Below are 23,164 nucleotides of genomic sequence, written 5' to 3' on the forward strand. Positions count from 1 at the left end.
TTCAAAGTCCTTAAAGCACACTCACGGAGAGTGAACATACAACTTCATGCTCATATGCATGTTCATGTTCAGTTCAGAACATGGATTCCCTCCCTGGCTGGAGCCAGCAGCTCAGCACGACCCCTGTGCATGCAGCAAGGGCAGGCCCAGGCTGTGCTGCTCCTCCAGGTGACTTGGGAAAGCACAGGGGTAGGACCCAAGGGCATCCAAGTCCCCAGCACTGCTTGTTCATGTATGGAACCACTGATTCTCCTGCTCTGCAGTAAACACCACGAGAAAGCTTTAGCATGCAATGAGAGCCACACCATTGTGCGTTGCACATCTTCCAAGGTTTAATAGACACAAAGTGAGTCCATTGTACTTAAGACACTACAATGATTTCATTCTATTGCATGTCCTGACCCAATTACATTTTTCAGAGTACAGTATTGAATAAAAGTTTGGTAGCTTTAAAATTAACAAGTGTGTGAAATCTGTAAGTAAAATAAGCAGCAGCAATAATCTGGGGAATTTTATCAAGAATAGCTAACTTTTAAGTAATAAATACATTCCGAGTTGTGGTTTTTGCTGTTCTCCTAGTTCATTGCCGTCCAACTGGTCAAATTCTCATTCTAGGGTAAGACATCCTCAAGCCTTTCCTGCCTCACACCAGAAGAGCCTCCCAGCTCCGCATCCCGGTGCCCGTCACCTGTCCCGGTGGCAGGCGGAGCGCTCTGCCCAGGAGCCTCATCCTCGTGCCGTGCGCCGCTTCTCCTGGGAGCACGTCCGGGCATTACAGACTGGTGACCCTCTAGGAGAACAGCTGTGCTCGTCTTCTGTTACCTTGAAGAAAGCCAGAGAGGGAGAGGTTACTGTGACAGAGTGGCAAGGCACACGCTGGGCTTCCCTCTAAATATAGCCAGGAATTCTCCTGCTCCCAGCTGGCCCAGCAGGCACAACCAGCAGTGGCTGCAGCTTGGGAAGAAAGCTGTCAGGCTAACAAACCCAAAGTAAGAGTGAGAATTTTCCCCAGGACCAACACGACATGAATTTCAGTGATGATAATAAATCTCCAGTCTGGCTTAAAGACTCTGGAGTCCCTGTTCGGGTGGGTTACTGTAGGTTAATCCGCCACAAGTCCCCACGGAGCGCGCCACGTGAAGAACATCTGCCTCCACTTTCCGAACACAATCTACAAAATAGGATTATTCTCCCCTTGAGAGCAGCCGTACAGAAGCTTTTCTAAGTACCTGCAAGAGCTCAAGCTGCTGACCGTGGCTGCAGTGCCTGGCCACAGTGCCCGGCCTCAGTGCCTGGCTGCAGTAACCCAGCCGCAATAACACAGCTGCAGTGCCCAGCTGCAGTGCCCAGACACAGTTACCCAGCTGCAGTAACCCAGCTGCAATAACACAGCTGCAATAACACAGCTGCAGTGCCCAGCTGCAGTAACCCAGCTGCAGTGCCCCAGCTGCAATGCCCAGCCGCAGTGCCCAGCTGCAGTAACCCAGCTGCAGTGCCCGGCTGCAGTGCCCCAGCTGCAGTGCCAGCTGCAATAACACAGCTGCAGTGCCCGGCTGCAGTGCCCAGCTGCAGTGCCCAGCCGCAGTGCCCAGCTGCAGTAACCCAGCTGCAGTGCCCGGCTGCAGTGCCCCAGCTGCAGTGCCCCAGCTGCAATGCTCAGCCGCAGTGCCCAGCTGCAATAACACAGCTGCAGTGCCCAGCTGCAGTGCCCCAGCTGCAGTGCCCCAGCTGCAATGCTCAGCTGCAGTGCCCAGCTGCAATAACACAGCTGCAGTGCCCAGCTGCAATAACACAGCTGCAGTGCCCAGCCGCAGTGCCCAGCCGCAGTGCCCAGCCGCAGTGCCCAGCTGCAATAACACAGCTGCAGTGCCCAGCTGCAATGCCCCAGCTGCAATAACACAGCCGCAGTGCCCAGCTGCAATAACACAGCTGCAGTGCCCAGCTGCAATAACACAGCTGCAATAACACAGCCGCAGTGCCCAGCCGCAGTGCCCAGCTGCAATAACACAGCCGCAGTGCCCAGCCGCAGTGCCCAGCTGCAATAACACAGCTGCAGTGCCCAGCCGCAGTGCCCAGCTGCAATAACCCAGCTGCAGTGCCCAGCTGCAATGCCCCAGCTGCAATAACACAGCTGCAGTGCCCAGCCGCAGTGCCCAGCTGCAATGCCCCAGCTGCAATAACACAGCTGCAGTGCCCAGCTGCAGTGCCCAGCTGCAATGCCCCAGCTGCAATAACACAGCTGCAGTGCCCAGCTGCAGTGCCCAGCTGCAATGCCCCAGCTGCAATAACACAGCTGCAGTGCCCAGCCGCAGTGCCCAGCTGCAATGCCCCAGCTGCAATAACACAGCCGCAGTGCCCAGCTGCAATGCCCCAGCTGCAATAACACAGCCGCAGTGCCCAGCTGCAGTGCCCAGCTGCAATAACACAGCCGCAGTGCCCAGCCGCAGTGCCCAGCCGCAATGCCCCAGCTGCAATAACACAGCTGCAGTGCCCAGCCGCAGTGCCCAGCTGCAGTGCCCAGCTGCAATAACACAGCCGCAATGCCCCAGCTGCAATAACACAGCTGCAGTGCCCAGCCGCAGTGCCCAGCTGCAGTGCCCAGCTGCAATAACACAGCTGCAGTGCCCAGCTGCAATAACACAGCCGCAGTGCCCAGCCGCAATGCCCCAGCTGCAATAACACAGCTGCAGTGCCCAGCCGCAGTGCCCAGCAGGGCAGAGCAGCCGGCCCCTGGCGCTGCTGCCCTGTGGGGCCCTGCAGGCTCCCCCTGCCCTGCCCCACAGAAGGGAGTGGCACTGCGGGGCCCTTGGGACAGCCAGTGTCCCTCCCCAGCCTCATGTGCCACACTGCTGGCACCGGCCCTGGCAGCAGCCACCAGTGCCCCGGGCTCAGGGCTGATGAGCTGGGAAAGAGCAACTGCTGGAGAACGACATGCCTACCAAAAACCAGGGGTGTCCTCAGCGGTATCCTGCATGCAGAAGGGACTTACACTGGCCCTGGAAGCCAGGTTACAGTGTGGAAGCCCTGGAAGAGTTCAAGGGGAAAATCCACTGCCTTCAAGTGAAGAACAGAACCAAGGGAGAGAAGGGCACAGACACTTCCACTCACCCTGAGCAGCTGCAGAAGCATCACTGCACCTCGCTCCCAGTGCAAGGCAGCTCCAGCAGCACAAGAATATGACCAGCCCTAAGTCTGTGCCACACCAACCACATCACCTCCAGCTGAGTTGGAAGTGCAGGAGACAGCAGCTTGGATCTGTGTTCCTGACACACAGCATTAACACCATAGAAGAGCAGATCAGAAACCTTTAAACCACCCCCAGCTGAGGTTTGTGACTTACAGAGCACAATGAACCAAGAACACCAAACACAGGAAGAGGATCACATCTCCAAAGCTGCTGACACGGCAGCAGCACTGCTTCTGCAGGCAGGGGACCCACAGTGACACTGATTCACTCAGACTCAGCATCCAGAATGATCCTCAGCATTGCCCACACAATGCAGAAAGCAAAGAGCTGATTCAATAGCCAGGAACATCTGTCCCAAAAGCTGTATTCCAGAGAAGGGCTGCAGTCAGGTTTCACACACTCTTTCAGTATTGGGTAGAAACTGGGAGGTCTCACCCCAGGGCTCCATTACCTGCAGCCAACAGACTATAAATTCATACCTAATCTTGCAGGAGAATCTATTTGTCTTCTGATGAACAGAGAGGCTTTCAAGAACACACAACAATCTCACTTGCAGGTTTATCACCTTACACCTAGGAAAGCCTTCCTGAGGCCCAGTATCCCTCAAGTGGCTTTGAAAGTACTGACCCTTTAGAGACATTACAGAGTGAGAAGATCTTGTCTAAACAGGAAAAAATGCATTTCCTGGCTGAGGAGGTAACAGCAAGCCCTCGGGTGGTTGGATTCTTTGGGATTCCTCACTGGGGGAAGAAAGAATCACACCAGAAGTACGATGCCAAACAGGTCCCAGGGAAGGGTCCTGCCATTGCCAGCATAGATGGGGCTCCTCCATGGGGACAGGGACTGAGGCCAAACCTCAGCTGCTCCAGGAACTACCTGAGGGCAAATATCAGGGATTCTGTAGGAGCAGAAAGCTGGGGCTACCAGCAACAGAGCAAGCAGCTTTAAAAGAGCTCCTAAGCTTGGAACGCTGAACCTCGGCATGCAGCTCGGTCCCTGTGCCCAGGTGGGCACCTGTACCTGCACAGCTCTGCAGCCAGGCTCGAGGGGCATGGCCACCCAGGGGAGAGCCCTGCTGTCAGAGCACAGCAGCTCTCGTGTGTCCAAGAGGAGCTGCACAGTGACAGCCCCTCGTACACTCTCACTTCTTCCCTGGAAAGCCTAGAAATTTACCTTTAAACACCCACTTCCAACATGGAGCAGCTAATGTGTAACTAACACAACACCTGTGGGCTGACTCAGGACAGCTAAGCCGGGTGTCCAAAGGAGAGCCAAGGCAACTCCCCTGAAGCCAAGTGCTTGTTCATAATTTAAAAAAAATGAAATTTGGGATCAAATAAAGCCATTCATAAATCCAGATTGAGCAGCAGCAGCTGAGTGCAGAAGACAATTTATCTTTGGAGGCTGCAGCACCCCAAGTGTGCCCAAGCAGCTTATTCTGAGGATTATTTTCTAATAATAAAGCAATTAACAGCAGGCTGTAATTGAGCATCACTAAATCAGTGTTTCTCCAGCCATCTCTCCTTGGGGGAAATGCAGAGAGGCTGCTGCTAGCAGCCAGCTGGTAAAGTCCTTCCTTCCCATGCCTTCCTCTTGCAGGAGGAAGGAAAGGGGGGCAGCTGGGATCCCCATCTCTGGCCCACTGGATGAGGTTTTGGAACTGTCTCCAGCTCTCAAGGCACCAGAATCCAGCTGACTTGAGCAGGCTGGCAGCTATGTTCTCCAACACTGGAGCTCTCAAACTCCCTCATCCAAGCATTTCTATGACAAATCCTGCACTGAGGGTTTCTGCCTTTGGAAAGGACTGTTTTCCACATGAGTAAATGGCTCAGGTTATTGGCGTGCATCAAAACAGAGCAAGTCATCACTCACAAGGAAAGTCAAACTAGTAATTTGCTACAATTCATTTCTTCAGCTGCAGAGAGCACACAGGAAATATACTTCATAAAGAAACTCAGGCTGGCTGATCCTGCACAGCACGGACTATTGCAGCTGAAACAGGAACTGGTACGTCAGTGAAGGCATTTGCTCCTTTGGAAATTCATCAGCTTAATGGGAAGAGCTTCATTACCACCTGCCCAGCTCCTCCCTGCCAGAGGCAGCAGGCAGTGACAGGCCAGGAGGACACGGGGCAGCAAGAGGCTCCCGTGGAACAGCTCTGGCACCAGGGAGCCTCCCCTGGCACCCCCACTCAGCTGCAGTCACCTTCACCTGCATGGGCATCCACAGCGAGGGGAGCCCTGCAGCTGCCCACGGGCACCTTGGGGCGGGCAGGAGGCACAGGCACAGCCCTCACACACCAGAGGGGCACTGTCACCCCTGCACAGCAGGGTCCTGCTGCTCCTGCTCCTGCCGTGCCAGAGAAAGGCCCTGGAGAAGCAAGAGAGCGCTGGCAGCTGACACAAGAGCTGCAGCCGTGGGGCACAGGGCTGGAGATACGGAGAGCACGAGCCCCCCGGGAGCTGAGGGATTAAGCCCCATCTGTGCCCTTGCTGCCGGACACCAGAAGCCTATTTCAGCTGCACGTAATCTCAGGATGTGCAGAGTTCATTAGCTGGCTAATGCAGAGCCCATGTGTTCTGTACAGGTAGAGACAGCACACAGAACAGCTGCAGCAAGCAGATTTAAATAAAATAAACCAGGCCTCATGTGGTGGTATCACCCCATCCAGCAGCCAAGAACCTCGCAGCCACTTGCTCCCTCCCCCACCAGCGGGATCGGGGAGAGAACTGGAAGCACAAAAGCTGGAGAACTCAAGAGTTGAGACAGACAACTTAATAGGGAAGGCAAAAGCTGCACACACAAACAAAGCAAAACAAGAAATTAAATCCCTGCTTCCATGGGCAGGCAGGTGTTCAGCCACCTCCAGGAGAAAAAGGCCCCATCATATCTAACTTGGGAAAACAAATGTCATCACTCCAAATGTCCCCCCTTCCTCCTTCTTCCCCCCACTTTATATACTAAGTATGATATCATATGGACTGGAATAGCACCTGGGCCAGTTGGGGTCACCTGTCCTGGCTGTGTCCCATCCCAACCTCCCACACACCCTCAGCCCCCTCCCCAGCACGGCTGTACGAGGGGCAGGAACAGCCTTGGCTCTGTGCAAGTCCTGTTCAGCAATAACAGAAACACCTCTATTTTATCAACCCTGTGCTCAGCACAAATCCAAAACGCAGCCCTAAATCAATCACTGTGAAGAAAGCTAATTGTACCCCGGCCAAAACCAGCGTATCCCAGCTCGTGCTCATCGAGCCTCACAGGGGAGCAGCTCCGTAAGCCTTTCACAGGGGAGCAGAGCTTGTCACCCAGCCCACACACGCCTGCTCACCCTGATGCCAGCACCACTGAGGGCAACTTATGGATAAAACAGAACACACAAAGGCTGAAAAACAACAGCTTGTATGTTTTTCAACATTAGGAGCCTTCACATCAATTTTTGGGATCAAAGTCCTACTTTTCACACCTGAACATGAAAATGAGAAATATTCGGTTGTTCAACACCAGGCTGGATGCGGCTTGCAGCAGCCTGGGATAGTGGAAGGTGTCCCTGGCCAAGGCAGGGGCTGGAACAGAATGATCTTTAAGGTATCTTGCAACCCAAACCCGTCTGTGACTGTACAATTTGTGCCACCCATTGTGCCAGGCAGCCCCACGATCCAAGCAGCTGCATGTGCTGTTAGCAGTGCATGGCTGCTGTGTGAAGATCCTGTTTGCTCCTCACCTGCAGAGCACACGCACCCTTCCCTACACAGAGCTGCCACCAAGTTTCTAAAATCCCCTATTCCTTTTTGGAAAGTAGCCTTTCTGTAAGTGCACCTTGCAGGTGCTCAGTACTGTACAAATACCTGCTTAAGCACCACAGGGGCAGGATGAGCTCCGAGCCCTGCTGGGAGGCCAGAGAACTCCCTTGGGTGGCCCTTGGCTCCCACCCTGCTGCTCTCCATGCTTGCTGGGAACAGGGGAATTGTAGCTGCAATTCGGACACCTCCACTTGAGTTCAAAAACCAAACAAGTAAATAAACACAATTCAGGAAAACATACAGAAATTCCGTTTTTACTTTATTTGCAAGTTTTCAGAGAAACCAATTTCCAGGATCTTTGTCCACAAGTCTCTCCCATTTCCTGCCCTGAGACCCTGGCACAGCCCTTGACCCTGTGTGGATCCTGCAGGTGCTGGGTGCACTGTGGGCTGGTGACCCTGCTGGGGGACACCCACCTGCCCTGCCCACTGTGGGCACGCTCGGCCAGCAGAGGCTGAAGCTCCAGCTGGAGCCTGGAGACCCTCAGCCCCGGGAGCAGCTCACTGTGCTCCCAAGGGAGTTGCTAAGCCCTTGGGTGGATAGCATCTCCTCCAGCAGCTGAAGTTACAGCTCTGAAAGCCGATCGCAGTGCGGGGCAGCGGCGCAGGTGCAGTTACAAATAGCCCAGTGCACGGCCCGGTGGCATTTCCAAGGAATACACCCGGGAGAGAGTGGAGGAGAGGGGCCACGGCTGGCAGGACAGGGCAGCACGGAGCTGGGCGTCTCCGAGGGCAGCCCCTGGCACAGTGGGCAAGTGCTTTTGGAAGGGGCAGAACAGCAGGATGGCACCTGACGTGCAGCTCCAGCCATCAGTGCCGGGCACACAAAAATGCAGCCCAGTCTATTCTGGACTTGTTCTCCCACCTGATATTAGCATGCAGAGACGCTCACTTCCAAGCAGGAAGGCTGCGAAACAGTAATTAAGTTGGATGCTTGGTTTTAGTGGACTGAAGCATCTAGAAAGAAGGCCAAGAAAAATCTCAGGCATTCATCTTCTGTGCTGAAATATTCCATGTGACCAGGCAGGAGCGTTAGAAAATGTAGCTATCACACCAATCATCCCCATCACTTTATAGCAAGGTAAGCAGAAGAGAGGAGGCTCTACTCTTCTGGTAGAGCAGAAGAGAGGAGGTAAGAGGAAAAGAGGAGTGATTTATGCTGTTTCACAAGCTGCTGGCAGCAGCACTGGCTGGATGGACACACAGAGCCCCGAACACCTTTGAAGGTGAAGTCACAAGGTGATATTCCAGGTTTTACATTCGTGGTTTCTATAGACAGTGAGCACGCAGCCAGCTCTGAGTTTGCTGCACACAGCAGCAGTGTGATGGAAGGCTTGATGTACTGACACTGAGGGTCTATTAAGCTCATAGCAGTTAAAATGAAAGCCTTCAGCATCTGCAAGTTTAATGGTTCCAGAGTGACAGCCTGGGGACAGGGGAGAGAGAGGAAGAATAAAGAATTTTCCAGATTGAAAAAGCAAAGGAATATATATCTTGTAAACTTGTTTCATGCAGAGATGTAGATGAAAACCTACCAGCAGTTTCTGCTAGAGGTTTACTGCATGTCTGTGTGCAGGGAGAGGGCACCTGCCATGAGGAGCTGCTCAGGAGGGTCACAGAGCAGCAGATCCAGTCCTGCAGGGACACCCTCCCCACACAGCAGGGTTGGAGCACACGTGTTCCTTGTAAAGCCCCTGATCCCACCCCACGATGCATTCCTGGTGCAGGGAAGGGGGGCCTTTGGAAACACAGGGCTCCCTCCCTCCTGTGTCCCAGCCCGAGGCACAGCTGAAGCAGCAGCCACAGCCACGGCTCATTCCCAATAAAACGTGTGTGGCACCACCCCAAGGGTCCTGGCTCCCCCTCCCCGGCCTCAGGGGGGCTTTCCTTAAGGGAGAGGCAAACATCTGGCACTCCAAGCCAGGGGCAACTGCTATCCTTGTGCCTTGAGCTGGCTCCTCGGTGTCACACACCAGGGAAGCTACAGAGCAGCCCCAGAAGATGCTGAGTGGACATGTCTCTCCTGGCACTTCTCTAAACCAAGTCTTACAAGTTTGAGTTCTACAGGCTGCTATTCTGCCTGTTGTTTTTCCAGAAACTTGTTTTACTTAATTAAAACCCTGTCATTACCTGACTAGTACTTTCCTTGCAAAGAAACCCTAAGGACAAAGCAGTAACAAAAGAAGTGATCCTACCAGCTTTTCCAACTCAAACAAAGTTAAAAGAAAAAAGAAAAATCCAATTTTTCCAGTTTTGTGTCTCCACAAATGACCTGCGGTGTTTGTACATTTTTCCAGTAACTACCCTCTGCAGAACACATCACATGCCAGAAGACAGAAAATTTTACAGTAGAAAGGGTCATCAGTGACAAACTTCTGCTGTGGCCAAGATTAGCATGAGCAGTGTCAGTGCTGAAGCCACTTCATGGACTCCTGATGACAAAAACCTTTGTGCCACTGCTGGTGAAGCCCCAGCATGACGGATTTCAGAGTGTTCCCATGCAGTACTACCAGGTTATCCAGAGCAGCTGTGGCTGCCCCTGGATCCCTGGCAGTGTCCAAGGTCAGGCTGGATGGGGCTTGGAGCAACCTGGGATAGTGGAAGGTATCCCTGCCCATGGCAGGGGGTGGAATGGGATGGACTTCAGGGTCCCTTCCAGCCCAAACCCTTTCATGCTCCAGGAAAGGACAGTGAACGAGCACTGAAGAAAACATTTCAGTTCTACCTTGTGCAAAATCAAGGAAAGCAACAAAATTCAATGCTCCTGCAAGGAGAGAATTAGGTACAGACAATTCTCTGAAATAATGAGCAGTTTTATAAGTGATGTACCAAAACTCCAGACATGCTGTTCTAATTGGGAAATTAGGTAAATGTGACGTGGAACACAGGCAGTTGTGTAGTTCTGCTTTTCTAGTTTTGCAGTTCTTTATCCAACAGTCATGTTGTCTTCAGCCTGGCAGACTGTGCTGGCAGCTCAGCTCAGACATGTAAGGCAGGAAATCCCCTGTGGAAAACCAGCTGAAGGAGGCCAACAAAACAGCACTATCTGTTAAACGTATATACCCATATACACATGCAGAGGTGTGGCTGAAGAGCACAGAGGGAAGGAGTTTGGTCTAATCCAGGCCATCCCATCCATCATTTTCTTATGCACACGTTCTCCAGATGTTCTTCTTTGCCCCGTTTACAGACCTGCTGTGTACCTGTAGCTCAGATCCCACTGTGTCTCTGGAGCAAGGGCTCTTCTCCTCCAGGCCCTGCCCTGCAGCCCGTGTCCCCATCCTGGCCAGCTCCTACTGGGGCCAGCAGCCAGCGTTCTCTGCAGGCCCACGTGCTGGGGGCAAGCATCCTCCCATGCTGACTTCCAGCTCTGGGCCCGGGACAGCTCTCGGACTCCCCGTGGACTGGCAGGCACAGCCAAGCTGTCTGATCTGAGCATTAGGTGCTCCCTCGAGCTGCCCCTTCTCCTGCAGCTGGGCCATGCCAGCCCGCCCAGGACCCACAAGGGCAAGGACAGGTGTCAGGAGTGATGGTGACACTCATCACCTTTGTCCATAACTGCTCACTCACACAGTGAGGACAGCTCAGATGATGAAGTTTGCTGCTCCTTTAACCAGAGCACTGTCCAGACAGGAGCCATGGATTGGCCAGGACTCTTCCACTGGCAAGGACAGCACATTCTGGGCAGCAGGTTTATTTATACTCCTGATCTAGCTAATAGGAATTTGGGTCCAATCCAAACACTCTTGATATAATAAAGTCCTTAGCCAGAGTTAAGCAGCAATTCTATGGGCAAGATTGAGAAGGAAGCTGAAATGTTGCTGCTGCAGTTGTCCAGACACCCCGAGTACACAGCATGAATATGTCATGCTCTGGTTATTTACTCCAGCCAGGCTTGCTGAGATGGAGCTATAACCCAAGCAAAGCAGGTCCTTCATCACACTCAAGCAAGAGGTGAATTCCCATGACAGAGGGTATGAAAAAGATCCAATTTTCCCATCAGGATTACATGAGCACTGACTGTCCCAGTCCCACTGCATTATGACAGTTCAGATAACGAAGACAGTCCAGAGGAGCAGCACTGGCTTGCTCACACAGAGTCCTTCTAGCATGAAACAGAGCAGAGCATTCAGGGGACAGCATAACGAACCACACTGCACAAAGCATGGTCTTTGACACAAGGCTCTTCCAGTGACACCTCTGGTTTTTGACAAAAACTTAACCCCCCCTTGTCTAATACCATCACAGCTGAGCTCTTGTCTGGCCAGTGATGACTGAAAGGTTGTGAAATGATTCCAGGTTTCATCCAAGTCACTAGATTTTCCCATGAACTTGTATTCCCAGTCATGCCACATGCTGTATTTTTAGGTACCAAATTTTCATCGCAGGCAGACTGTTTGATGAGAAAGGGAAACCCATCCGTTACAAAGAATCAGCTCTCACGTTTCCATTCCCACCTAATGTCCCCACACAGATGTGAAGCCCAAAGGAATTTCATTTCATCCAGGCCATTCCCCAGAGAAACACTGAAAATTTAGGTACCAACCAAACCCCAAGTACTGTGTGAGATATGAAATACTGTTCCACAAAGACAGTTTTTGGTACAATCATTTTGAGGAGCTGTAAAGGGCCTCAAGAAATCCAAACCAGAGGGGTCAGAAGGAGGGGAGCAAAGGGGTCCTAAAGTGTTACAGGTAATTGCTGGGCACCAGCACATACATATGATAAATGTCACCTTAATTCCAGTGAAAGTTTTAGTTCTTTATCCCAAGGAAACTGAAAGCCTAGGAGCTGTTAGTCTTCCAGGCACACAGCTACAGGTTTATCAGTTCTTTGAACAGGCTGCTTCCTCACAGTGTCCTGCCTGGCCTGCATTTCCCTCTGGGAATAGGGGCTCCAACTCCCATGGTCACCAAAAGAGTTTGGAATTAAGCTTCTCACCACCTCTGAAATTACCCCCACCAACTAAGAGCCAAGCACATAAGTGTCACAATTGCCAGTCTCAGATTTAATGGAGAAACAAATGCAAACAAACAGTGGAATACAGATTAAAAAAGCATCAGGAGAATTTTCATGGCAAATGTTAGTGTAGCAATCACTCACCTGATACTGGAGGCAAAGTTATGTCTCAAACTGTGTTAAGAGATCTCGTATTTCTGGAGTCAGGTGCTTGACTGCCTTCGCAGCTTCCGTGATCGCTTTCCGGTACATGCCTTTCTTCTTGCGATTAAACCTCAGTTTGAAAAATTCCGAGAAAGGAGAGAGTTTTGAAACAGATAAGAACGAGGTCGTCGGAGAACCAAACCACGACACTTTGGCTTCTCGCCATGAAGGTTCCCCGTTTTCCTTCTGGCTGAGGTTTATGTCAAGAACACGTGCTGGCCACCATGGAAACCCGTGAATTTTACCCCAGACAATATCCCCCACTGAAACAGTCCTTCCATCTTCTGTAACACATTTAGACACACTCTGGGTGTGCAGTCTGACTGTCAGTGGTGGCACAATTTTACGCTCATCTTTTGAAGATGAAGAGACGGAGGCATCATCACCAGGCAAAAAGTCACACAGTTCTGGTGATGTCACTTCTGAACTAGAAGACTTGGATTCATCTAGACTGTCATTGCTACACACCGATAAACTAGAAGAATCTGCTTTTCTTTTACGGTAATTCATGAGGAAAGCCAAGTTATCATGTCCATCTTTACCCTGGGGAAACCTTTTGAAGTCATCATCTTCACCTGAACTGCCTGAAGATATCTCAGCCAAACTTCTGTCAGTGGACTCATCATTGTAAAACACTCCGGGGTTGGACTCCCCGCTGTTCTGGAGGACATTGATTTCGTCAACCAGTTCTGCCTTATAGATTGAAACGCTCTGACCATCGTTGATGCGATGGGGCTTCAGCCGTATCTTTGGGGGTGGGACATCCACACTGGAATGCACTGGCCGCGTGAGCTTCAGTTTTGGAATGGAAGCAAGCTGGCTGCCTGCTGACTTGTCCATTAAACATTTGGTTTGTCGACACCGCTCAGAGTCGCTGCTCTCCTCTTGGTCCCCGGCTCCGTTCTGCAGCACGCGCTCCGGACAGAACGGTTTGACCGAGCCATGAACCCGGGAAGGGATTTTTACCACTTCACCCTTCCCCTGTGGAGTGCTGTAGGATATTTTTATGACTGGCGTTCGATGCACCAGCTCCCCAGAAAACTTGTCATCCTCCCTCTTCTCTCTTTTGTTCCTTTTCTCCATGTAGTCAGAGTCGCCGTGCTTTTTCTGCTCCTTGTCCTGAATGCTCAGCTTCCTCCTGGTCTTGGCGTTCTGCCGCGGCGCGCTCGCATCCTCGGGGTTCAGCGTGTTCTTGCACTTCTCGCAGAGCACCTGCCTGGGCCGCAGCCTGATGGTGCTCATGATGAGCCTGCCCGGGTCCCTGTTGCGCGACAAACGCCTCCTCGTCCTCTTTATAGTCCGTGGCGGCGGCTGCGGGACCCACTGGTTGTAGGTGTGCCGCAGCCACAGCGGCCGGGGGAACGGGGCTCCCTCGAAGTAGGGTGGGAAGGGCGGGAGGCCGCCGGGCGCCGGCAGCAGCGGCGGCACCTGCTCATCGGCACTGCCCTGGCCGGGCGGGTGGCCAGCGGGCCGCGACTCCGGCTCGCCCTGCGTGCCAACCCCGCCGTCAGCAGCTCCGTTAGCGCAGGCGCCAGAGGGGGGGTCCTCGTGCTTGGGGAAGGAGGATGGCAGACAGAACAATCCAGACCTAAATTGGGGCGAGAAGGACAGGGAGGGAAAGAAACAGAGTCAGGAGCTTTGAAAGGTGCTTCTCTGGGAACCCAAAAGATCCCAACCTCCCACAACCTCAGTACTGAGAACTCAACGCCTTCTTGTGACTTTTAAGATCAAGCAGCCAATTCTGCCACTGAAAAAAATAGCAGTGCAGAAATCTGGCAAGGTGCTCTACTCTTCTCCCAGAAAAGGCAGAGGGATCAAAACCTCTATTTCTATGAACTCTTTGCACAAAGTTTTGCCCTAAGAAGTTGTAAGTTTTATCTCACAAAGCAGTTTACTGCATCAGCAGGCTGGCAAGGCTGGAGGAGGGATGTGATCTGGATTAGCCTAGGAAGCTATGAAACTGCCCTCTTCTCACTGTAGATGCAGGGCTGATTTTCCAGTTTTTCATTCTAAACCTGAACACCTTGACTTGGGTGGATAAGTTACACAGGTTCACCGAGACACAGCTCTGCTCCTCTTCCCCGGTCTCTCCATTTTCAGCTGTATTTGGTAACATAAGGCACCCACGACTCCTCCAGATCAGCAGGGTTAACAATGATGATGTTCTGTCCTTCAATGCCAAGGCTCCTTACAGGCCACCAAGGCTCGGACACAGCACCTTGCCTGGATATTGGCAAAAGCAAATCCTCTGAAATGCTGAAACTCACAACTGCAATTCATGTCTCTAAAATGTATTCATTTATGCCCTTGGCCTGGCATTAGAAGTATCATGCTAACAGCACTGGGACAGATTCTGCCCTGAAACACTGACACTGACTGGGCAAAGCTCCCTGCCTTGGCTTTGCAGAGACACTTCTGCAGAGAACACACCGTCAGTGAAGCACGTGGACCCTCTTAATAACAAAATGTTATATAGGAGAGCCACAAAGAAGAGACAAAGGAATGGAGAACAGGTACCGACCAAATACCAGTGGCTTTTGGATGCTACAGTCCCATTCCCCTCCTTGCCAGCCATTGCCTTCTTTCCAACCACCAGAAGGAAGGACCCTTCCTGAGGCGAGGGAGGAGTGTCTTGGTGGTGTCACAGAGGGGGACACTTTGGAAAGTGTTAGCAGAGAGCACTGAAGAGGAGCTGAAGGCACCCACTCTGTGCCACACATCTCACCAAGAGCAGCACCAAGCCACTGCCATGGGTTTCCCCATGGAGAGAAGCCTCCAAAATCCTTCCCCATTACTGAAAAAGTGCAATGACTTGCTGTTAAATCACAGTTTAACTGGGAAAGGATTAAGCTGTTGAAATCACGTAATTTGGAACAAAATATTTTTGTTCCAAGAGGCTTTTTTTAAACAGAGACAACCAAGAATGTAGGTGTCTTGAAATGACAACCCAGAAAGCCAGTACAGTCTGTACAGCCAGACAGGGATGTCGGCACCATTCATAATCCACAGTGAGACCATTTCTCAATGAAATGATGGCCATAAATGATGGTTATTTTATGCAGTGAGATTGCATGACTTGGTCACAACAGAAAACTGCTCCTCATGTAGACACAAGCCCACTCCCCTGTTCAGGTCACTGAACCCTCTGGAGAGGCACGGAGCTCCTCGCCTGGCAGAAGTGGAGCACCCAAACGTTCACTCACAGGATGGTTTGTGCCTGTAGCACTGATGTGCCAGCAGCCTGTAACCCCACGGGGCTGGACACGGCCTCCGTGCCATGGAACGTGCCCACAGAGCCCAGACCACTGCCCTGCCCAGCTGTCAGCCCATGCCAGGCACCAGCTCAGCAGGGAGGCCTGTTAGAAAGATGGGGACACACTTCTCAGCAGGGCTTGCTGGGACAGGACAAGGGGTGATGGCTTCCCACGGCCAGAGGGCAGGGCTGGGTGGAAGATTGGGAATTAGGAATTGTTCCCTGGCAGGGTGGGCAGCCCTGGCATAGGGTGAATTCCCAGAGCAGCTGTGGCTGCCCCTGGATCCCTGGCAGTGCCCAAGGCCAGGCTGGACACTGGGGCTGGGAGCTCCTGGGACAGTGGGAGGTGTCCCTGCCCTGGCAGGGGGTGAAACAGGATGAGCTTTAAGGTCCCTTGCAATCCAAGCCATTCTGGGATTCTGTGATTAAAGCAGCAGGAAATACTGCTGATGGGATTTCACCCTGCTTGTAATCCCCCTTTCTGGGGCAGCTGCAGCCAACTGGACTTGGTTACCTCAGTCCAGTCTCTGCTTGCTGCAGGAGATGCCATCCTCCTTTATTTATACCCCTGCATAATTAAAACCCAACTTTTAAATTAAGTTCAATTGCAGCAAAACTATTAAATTTTGTTATCAGAAACACTAACAGCATTTAAATCTCTATTTGAGCATGTACACTACGGAACTCACTTTGAGCAGAGCCAGTTTATTGTAAGCAAATAATTGCCAGTCACTGGTCAGGCCCTGGTGCTGCTGCATCATCCAGGCTGGGGCAGGAAGGGACACGAGCACTTTTTTCTGCAAATAATTCCCCAGCAGCTGGAAGGTCAGGCATGTCTGTTCCCTACATCCCCCATTCCTAAAGGCACAGGGGGCGGGCAGGGCATGGAACAGGCAGGGCACGGGCAGGGCACAGGCACGGGCAGGGGACGGGCACAGGCAGGGGACAGGCAGGGCACAGGCAAGGCACAGACAGACAGGGGACAGGCAGACTGGGGACAGGCACAGGCAGGGGACAGGCACAGGCAGGGGACAGGCACAGGCAGGGGACAGGCACAGGCAGGGCACGGGCAGGGCACAGGCACGGGCAGGGCACAGGCACAGGCAGGGCACAGGCACAGGCAGGGGACGGGCAGACAGGGGACAGGCAGTCCTGCTGCCCATGGGCTGAGCCCCTGCAAACCCAGACAGGCAGTCTGGGGGTCTAACCTGTGCCTGCCTCTGTGGCAAACCACCAGAGGTGTCCAGCCAGGACCTGGATGGCCAGGGTGCCCTGGGTGCTCAGGTGGCAGGCCTTCCTCCTGCTCAGCTCCCCACAGCACTCTACAGCTTAGGACACGTAAACGGCATTACAGATTGTCTGTGTTAGAAGGGACCTTAAAAATCATCCAGCTCCAATTCTCCTGCCTTGCCCTGCCCTGGGATCTCCTTCATCAGACAAGCTGCTCCAAGCTCTGTCCAAGCTGACCTTGAACACTTTCAGAGATGGAGCAGCCACAACTAAGTGAAACACATTCATCTACTGTGTGATGCTGAAACCACTTTAAACCACAAAAGAAAGCTGAAGAATCACCATACCAGCCCTCCTTCCTTTTTGAAGTAATCTCCTCTTTCTACACAGGTCTTAACAACCTGCTCTGGTGGCTCCTCTCCTGCCAGTCCCATCTCGCTGCCCAGGGGGTACAGGCAGAGCATGGGGAGCCCCTGCACAGGGACAAGCTGGTGGGACACGGCTCCATCAGCCAGGCAGCAGCAGGAGGAGAAACAGCTCTGCCACACATCCACTGCAGGCACTCCAAGCCCAGCACCAAGTGGATAAATTCCTGCTGCCTTTGGGACACATCCTGACCTTCACCTTCCAGTCACTGCCGGGCCGACTCCCGAGCTCTGCTGTAGGATGAACAAGATCTCTCCTCCTGCCACACCCCACACCTGGGATGGCCGCAGTGCTTGCTCCAAGGGCCAGGGCCCTGCCTCACACTCAGAGTCCCCTCCTGGGAGCCCGAGCACAGCGGCTCTCACCTTGTGCTGGCCACCACCCCGCCGTGGCCAGCCAGCGGTCGGTGCCACCACGGGCAGGATGCGGCCAGGGCACGGCCGCAGGAGGAGCCCTGGCAGCGGGGACAGCCCCAGCGCCCTCCCCCAGCACACAGCAGTGCCACCACCGACGGGGCTGCGGCAGCACCGGCCTGCAGAGCCGCCCCAAAGCCTGGCAAAAACACCCGGCTGGCTGGTTCTTGGACCCACTAGGAGCACAGGGAGGAAACGAGATGAAGAAAAATAATGGAGAAAGGTTAGGGTGAAAAAAACAGGTGAAAGAAGTGTCACTGCACAGGAAGACAACTGAAATGTGAGAAGGCAGAAAGAGCTGGTTTAGGGGGCTCGAGGGACACCAACTGCTCGTGCCGGGACCAGACTCCAGGGTGGGTTTATGGACTCTGCACAGCATTGGGTGCCCGAATGCCTTTGAAAATCTGACTCCCAGTTTTCCGGGGTAGCCACGTGAAACGAAATAAGTGACAAAAACGAAGCTCAGAACTCCTGCTCCATCTCGTAGGATGGATCAGAGAGGTGAGGCTGCTGTGCTCCCACGCAGCACTGATCTGTCTCTTACCCAGCAGGCAGCACCAAACCTGCTCCGCGCAGGAACACGGCCCCGGAGAGCGGGCCCGGCCCCGCTGCGAGCTCAGCCACCTCCAGGGCCGGGCAGGTGTGAGCACGAGGTCCCGGCCGAGCAGAGCCGCGGCCCGCGGGCCCCTCTCGGCCCTCTCGGCCCCGCAGAGCTCGGGCAGCGCCAGGGCCGGGGCTGCTGCGGCCACAGCCCGCGGGAACCCCGGCAGCACCGCGGGACCCCCGGAACCGCCGCCCGGCCCCGGCGCCCTGCCGGGCACGTGGGGGGGCTCGGCGGGGGCAGCTCCGCGCGGGGAGAGGACGGCGGGGGCTGCGCCGGAAGGGCCGGGACCCGCTCCCCGGGGCCACGTGCGGGGCCGCGGCCGGGCCGGGGACTCCGCTCCGCCCCCGCCGCTTTGTGCCCCGGGCCGGTCCCGACCCCGCCGCTTTGTCCCGCCCGGCCGAACAAAGGGCGCGGCCCCCGCCGGCCCCGGCCCCGCTCCCCGCCGCGGTCCCGCTGCCCCCCGTCCCCGGCCGCACCTCTTGGAGCAGTCCAGCAGCACGCCGGTGAAGCGGCGCTCCCCGCAGCTCAGCGTCACCACCAGCGTGTCGTTCACCATCTGCTCCACCAGCACCGGCACCCACGCGCCCACCCGCGGCGGCGGCGCCCCCGCCGCGTCCCCCGCCGCCGCCCCGGGCTCGGCCATGCTCCCGCCGCTCCCCGCCGGCGGGGCCGCTGGGCCGGGCCGCGCCGTGACCTCACGGAGCGCCTGCCGCCGCCGCGCGTGACGTCACGGGCCCGCCCCGCCGCCGGCCATGACGTCACAGCCCCGCCCCGCTACCGGGCACGTGCGTGGGACGGGGCGGGGGCGCGCCCGGGAGGGGCGGGGCCTGCCCGGGAAGGGCGGGGCCGCGCTGGGGGCGGGGCCGGCACCTTGCGCCACCTGGCGGCCGACCCGCGCTCCGGCACCCGCGGGGCGGGAACGAGGCGGGGCCATAGAGGGCGGGGCCGCGCAGGGGGCGGGGCCTCGGGCGCGCGCAGCCCCGCCCCGAGCATGCGCTCCCGCCTCCGGGTCCTTCAGGAATGGCGCAGGCACGGAACCGCCGGGGACCCCTGGGACCAGCCGGGCCAACCCCTGCCCAGGCAGGGTCACCGGAGCAGGGGACACAGGAGCGTGTCCAGGAGGGTTTGGAAGGGCTCTGCAGAGGGAGACCCCGGCCCCTCCCTGGGCAGCTGCCCCAGGGCTCTGCCCCTCCGTGCACAGAAGTTCTCCCTCACGCCGGGGTGGAACTTGCTGTGGCTCAGCTCCTGGCCAGTGCTCCTCGTCCTGCCTCTGGCACCGGCCTCTGACAGCCCCTGGGGAGATTTGTACGGCTCGCTGGGATCCCCCCTCGGCCTTCCCTTCTCCAGCCTGAGCAGGCCCAGCTCCCAGAGTCTCTCCTCATCTCAGAGATGCTCCAGTCCCAAAAGGACTCTGTGGCCTCTCTGGACACTCTCCAGTAGCTCTTGGCTTTCTTGTCCCGAGGAGCCCAGGCTGGGCCCGGCACTGCGGATGTGCCTCACTAGGGTCGCTGGAAGGGGCAGGATCACTGCCTGACCTGCTGGCTACCCCCTTCCCCGTGCAAATACTGATCCAAATGCATCCCAATGCAAATATGTACAAATAACACGTTTATTTTTACCAATGCTTTCTGCAAAGAGCCCGTGGTTTCCCAAAGTGCTGACAGGCTGAAGCGTGCCCGATCCAAAGGAATCCACCCAGTGTCTCTGCTGTGACTGAAGGTGAATTCTCAGTGTGCTCAAGGGGCTGAGATGCAGCTGTGTCAAGTAGAGACTTGCCAGAACGGCTGATAAACGGCTGCTCCCATGAGCAGCACTGTGCTTCCTTGCTTCTGTTAATCCAAGCAGCAAAATAGCAACTAAAAATCTCAGCTTAGTTGGTGCTTGGTATCATTTTTATGGAACTCTGTGGGTGTTTCAATCGCCATATCCAGAGGAGTCCACGAGCCAAAGTCCCGGGGCTGCCTCGGGAAGATGTTGAGGGTAGGAACAGGCACAGAGGGAAGTTCTGATGTCCCCAGGGACAGAGAAATCAGAACTCATTTTCAGAAGGAAAAGGAAACTTGGAAGCATCCTCCAAGCTGGTGATGGCATTCAGGAAGGCCAGCTGGTGTCCCTGCAGTGTCCCTGGCACACCCCAAATCCCGTGGCTCCGGGTAACCCTGGGGCAGCTGGGCCATCGTGGAATGCACAGATAAATCAGTGCCCAGCCGCCAGCAGGGACACAGGGGACAGACACACCCACACCTCACAGACATCCAAAGGAGGCCTTTCCAGAGTGAATCCAACCAGCTTTGATGGCACGTCCCTCTTCACTTCCCCCTCCTTCTCTCATCATTCCCCTGTGCTGTTTGACATGCTGCTCCGCTTTATTTTCTCTGAGAGACCTAAGGAAACATGGTAAAATTATTATTTCAGTTGCTTTGCTGAATATACTAACTTTGTGTGGACATCAGGCCTGTCCAGCCACAGCCATGGGGTCTGGAACCGCCTCTCATTATGAGATAGTTTAATGTTGTGTATTTTCCCTTAAAGCTGATGAAAATTCCCCTGATGAAAGCTGATGAAAATTTACGGGCACTTGTTCAGTAGGCTGTCCTGAGAGGATCAGCTAACTGTACAGTTAGTCAAGACAGAGCCTCAAATACAGACACACTCACTTTCAGAAGTGCAAAATGGAGCAAACCAACGCATCTTGTGTTCAGGAAACCCAGCAGAACGTCTCCAGCTTTCCCCTTGCACATCTGGGTTACAGAAGGGCCGGTGCTTGTCCTCTCCACCCCGGGAAGGCAGCAGGGCCCTGCCTGCCCCCAGGGCCTCCTGCCAGAGGTTCTGACCGCTGGCTGCCGGATCAGAGGACACCCAGTTATTCCTGGAGCACAGCCCTGCTGGGAAACACCGGTGGGTGCTGACTCAGGAGCCTCGTGGGGTCACGGGTGGCAGCGCCAAGGCAAAGCCCCACCTCCACACTCCCACATTCCCAGACTTCTGCTCTTTGGCACTCTGCTGCCAGGCTAGGCCCTTCCCTCAGCAGTTTCCAAATTAAGCAACAACAAAAAAAAATTGCCTTTGTTCTGCCTGGTTGAATGCCTTTAAACCTCAAAAATATTTTGTGAAGCAAATGATTTCCTAGGCAGATCACCTTACCCGTGCTTCAGTTTAATAAATCCCAAGGTTTTTCACCAAGAGGAATTATTGTTGTAGATTTGGATCATTTTATAGGCACTTCATTTCTGGCTGTGCCAAGCTCCCCTCTGTGCTGCTTACGGGACACCTGCCAAGTCTATTTTAGCTGCAGTGCCTGTGCTGCTGCAGCCACTCAGCTCCCAGAGCGAGAATCCCATGGAACAGCCCCATTTCCAGAACTCTCCCTCATGGCCCTGTCCCCAGGGGTGGGGACAGAGCAGGGGGGATGGGGCTCACATCCCTCTGACACCCGTGGGGCAAGCCAAGGTGTGCGATGGCACCAGGGGTACTCACCTGCCCTGCCTTCAGCACAGAAACACGATTCTAAATCCAAGGCAATCCCTTCATTTTCCTGAAATACGTTCTAAGTTGTATTAAGTAAGAGCAGCTGCCTCGTGGTTTTTTCTGCCGTTCCAAAAACTATTTCAAAACTGAAATTTTTGGGGTTAAATAAAGGAATATTCTCTGTCATGCCCAAGGAATAGGAAAATTGCTTCTAACACATGATAAGAGAACAAAGAATTGCACTTAGCGTGAGAGCAAAAATGAAACATAATCAAAGCATGAGAATTCGCTGCAAAGTGCTCATTAATGTCATCGTCAGGCATTGAAGAACCCTAACCCAGGTGTGCGAGGGGACAGCGCCGGTCCGGCAGCCTCTCCCAGCGCTCGCAGTGCCCCGCGAAGGGCCGGCCGGCGATCCTGCCGGGGAACGCCAGAGGACAGCATTGCCCTGTGCTGGAAAACGCCGAGAGCCCGGCAGTGCTGTGCTCAAAATCACCGAGAGCTCACTCACCGAGAGCCCGGCAGTGCTGTGTGCTCAAAATCACCGAGAGCTCACCGAGAGCCCGGCACTGCTGTGTGCTCAAACCCACCGAGAGCTCACCGAGAGCCCGGCAGTGCTGTGTGCTCAAACCCACCGAGAGCCCGGCAGTGCTGTGTGCTCAAACCCACCAAGAGCCCGGCACTGCTGTGTGCTCCAAATCACCGAGAGCTCACCGAGAGCCCGGCAGTGCTGTGTGCTCCAAATCACCGAGAGCCCGGCACTGCTGTGTGCTCCAAACCCACCGAGAGCTCACCGAGAGCCCGGCACTGCTGTGTGCTCAAAATCACCGAGAGCCCGGCACTGCTGTGTGCTCCAAACCCACCGAGAGCCCGGCAGTGCTGTGTGCTCAAACCCACCGAGAGCCCGGCAGTGCTGTGTGCTCAAAATCACCGAGAGCCCGGCAGTGCTGTGTGCTCCAAATCACCGAGAGCTCACCGAGAGCCCGGCACTGCTGTGTGCTCAAACCCACCAAGAGCCCGGCAGTGCTGTGTGCTCAAACCCACCGAGAGCCCGGCACTGCTGTGTGCTCAAAATCACCGAGAGCCCGGCACTGCTGTGTGCTCCAAACCCACCGAAAGCCCGGCACTGCTGTGTGCTCCAAACCCACCGAGAGCCCGGCAGTGCTGTGTGCTCAAAATCACCGAGAGCTCACCGAGAGCCCGGCAGTGCTGTGTGCTCAAAATCACCGAGAGCCCGGCAGTGCTGTGTGCTCCAAATCACCGAGAGCCCGGCAGTGCTGTGTGCTCCAAACCCACCGAGAGCTCACCGAGAGCCCGGCACTGCTGTGTGCTCAAAATCACCGAGAGCCCGGCACTGCTGTGTGCTCAAAATCACCGAGGGCACGGCACTGCTGTGTGCTCAGAGCCCGGCTCCGCTCCGTGCCCCGAGCCCGGCTCCGCTCCGTGCCCAAAACCCACCGAGAGCCCGGCTCCGCTCCGTGCCCAAAACCCACCGAGAGCCCGGCTCCGCTCCGTGCCCCGAGCCCGGCTCCGCTCCGTGCCCAAAACACCGAGAGCCCGGCTCCGCTCCGTGCCCCGAGCCCGGCTCCGCTCCGTGCCCAAAACCCACCGAGAGCCC

General features: G+C 55.0%; 1 protein-coding gene across 2 annotated transcripts; it reads right to left on the reverse strand.

The window, feature by feature from the left end:
• Nucleotides 1-263: 263 nt before the first annotated feature.
• PWWP2B (PWWP domain containing 2B) lies at nt 264-18,732 on the reverse strand. 2 transcript variants are annotated; one of them, XM_053949370.1, is made up of 3 exons: nt 18,555-18,732; nt 12,093-13,740; nt 264-822 (listed from the first exon to the last, which is right to left on the reverse strand). In XM_053949370.1, the coding sequence occupies exons 1-2, from the start codon at nt 18,719-18,721 to the stop codon at nt 12,111-12,113; spliced, it is 1,797 nt and encodes a 598-aa protein (XP_053805345.1). In that variant the 5' UTR covers nt 18,722-18,732; the 3' UTR covers nt 264-822; nt 12,093-12,110. The 2 variants fall into 2 exon arrangements, with proteins under 2 accessions (XP_053805345.1, XP_053805346.1); XM_053949371.1 differs by lacking the exon at nt 264-822 and having other exon boundaries at nt 11,977-13,740.
• Nucleotides 18,733-23,164: the final 4,432 nt, after the last annotated feature.

This window comes from Vidua chalybeata, chromosome 8 (assembly GCF_026979565.1).
Source record: "Vidua chalybeata isolate OUT-0048 chromosome 8, bVidCha1 merged haplotype, whole genome shotgun sequence".
Taxonomy (NCBI): domain Eukaryota; kingdom Metazoa; phylum Chordata; class Aves; order Passeriformes; family Viduidae; genus Vidua; species Vidua chalybeata.

Coding starts and splice junctions, on each gene's coding strand:
- PWWP2B (XM_053949370.1), bottom strand. CDS start 18,721: ATGGCCGAGCCCGGGGCGGCGGCGGGGGACGCGGCGGGGGCGCCGCCG. Junction 13,741..18,554: donor CTGCTGGACTGCTCCAAGAG/GTGCGGCCGGGG, acceptor GCCCCAATTTAG/GTCTGGATTGTTCTGTCTGC.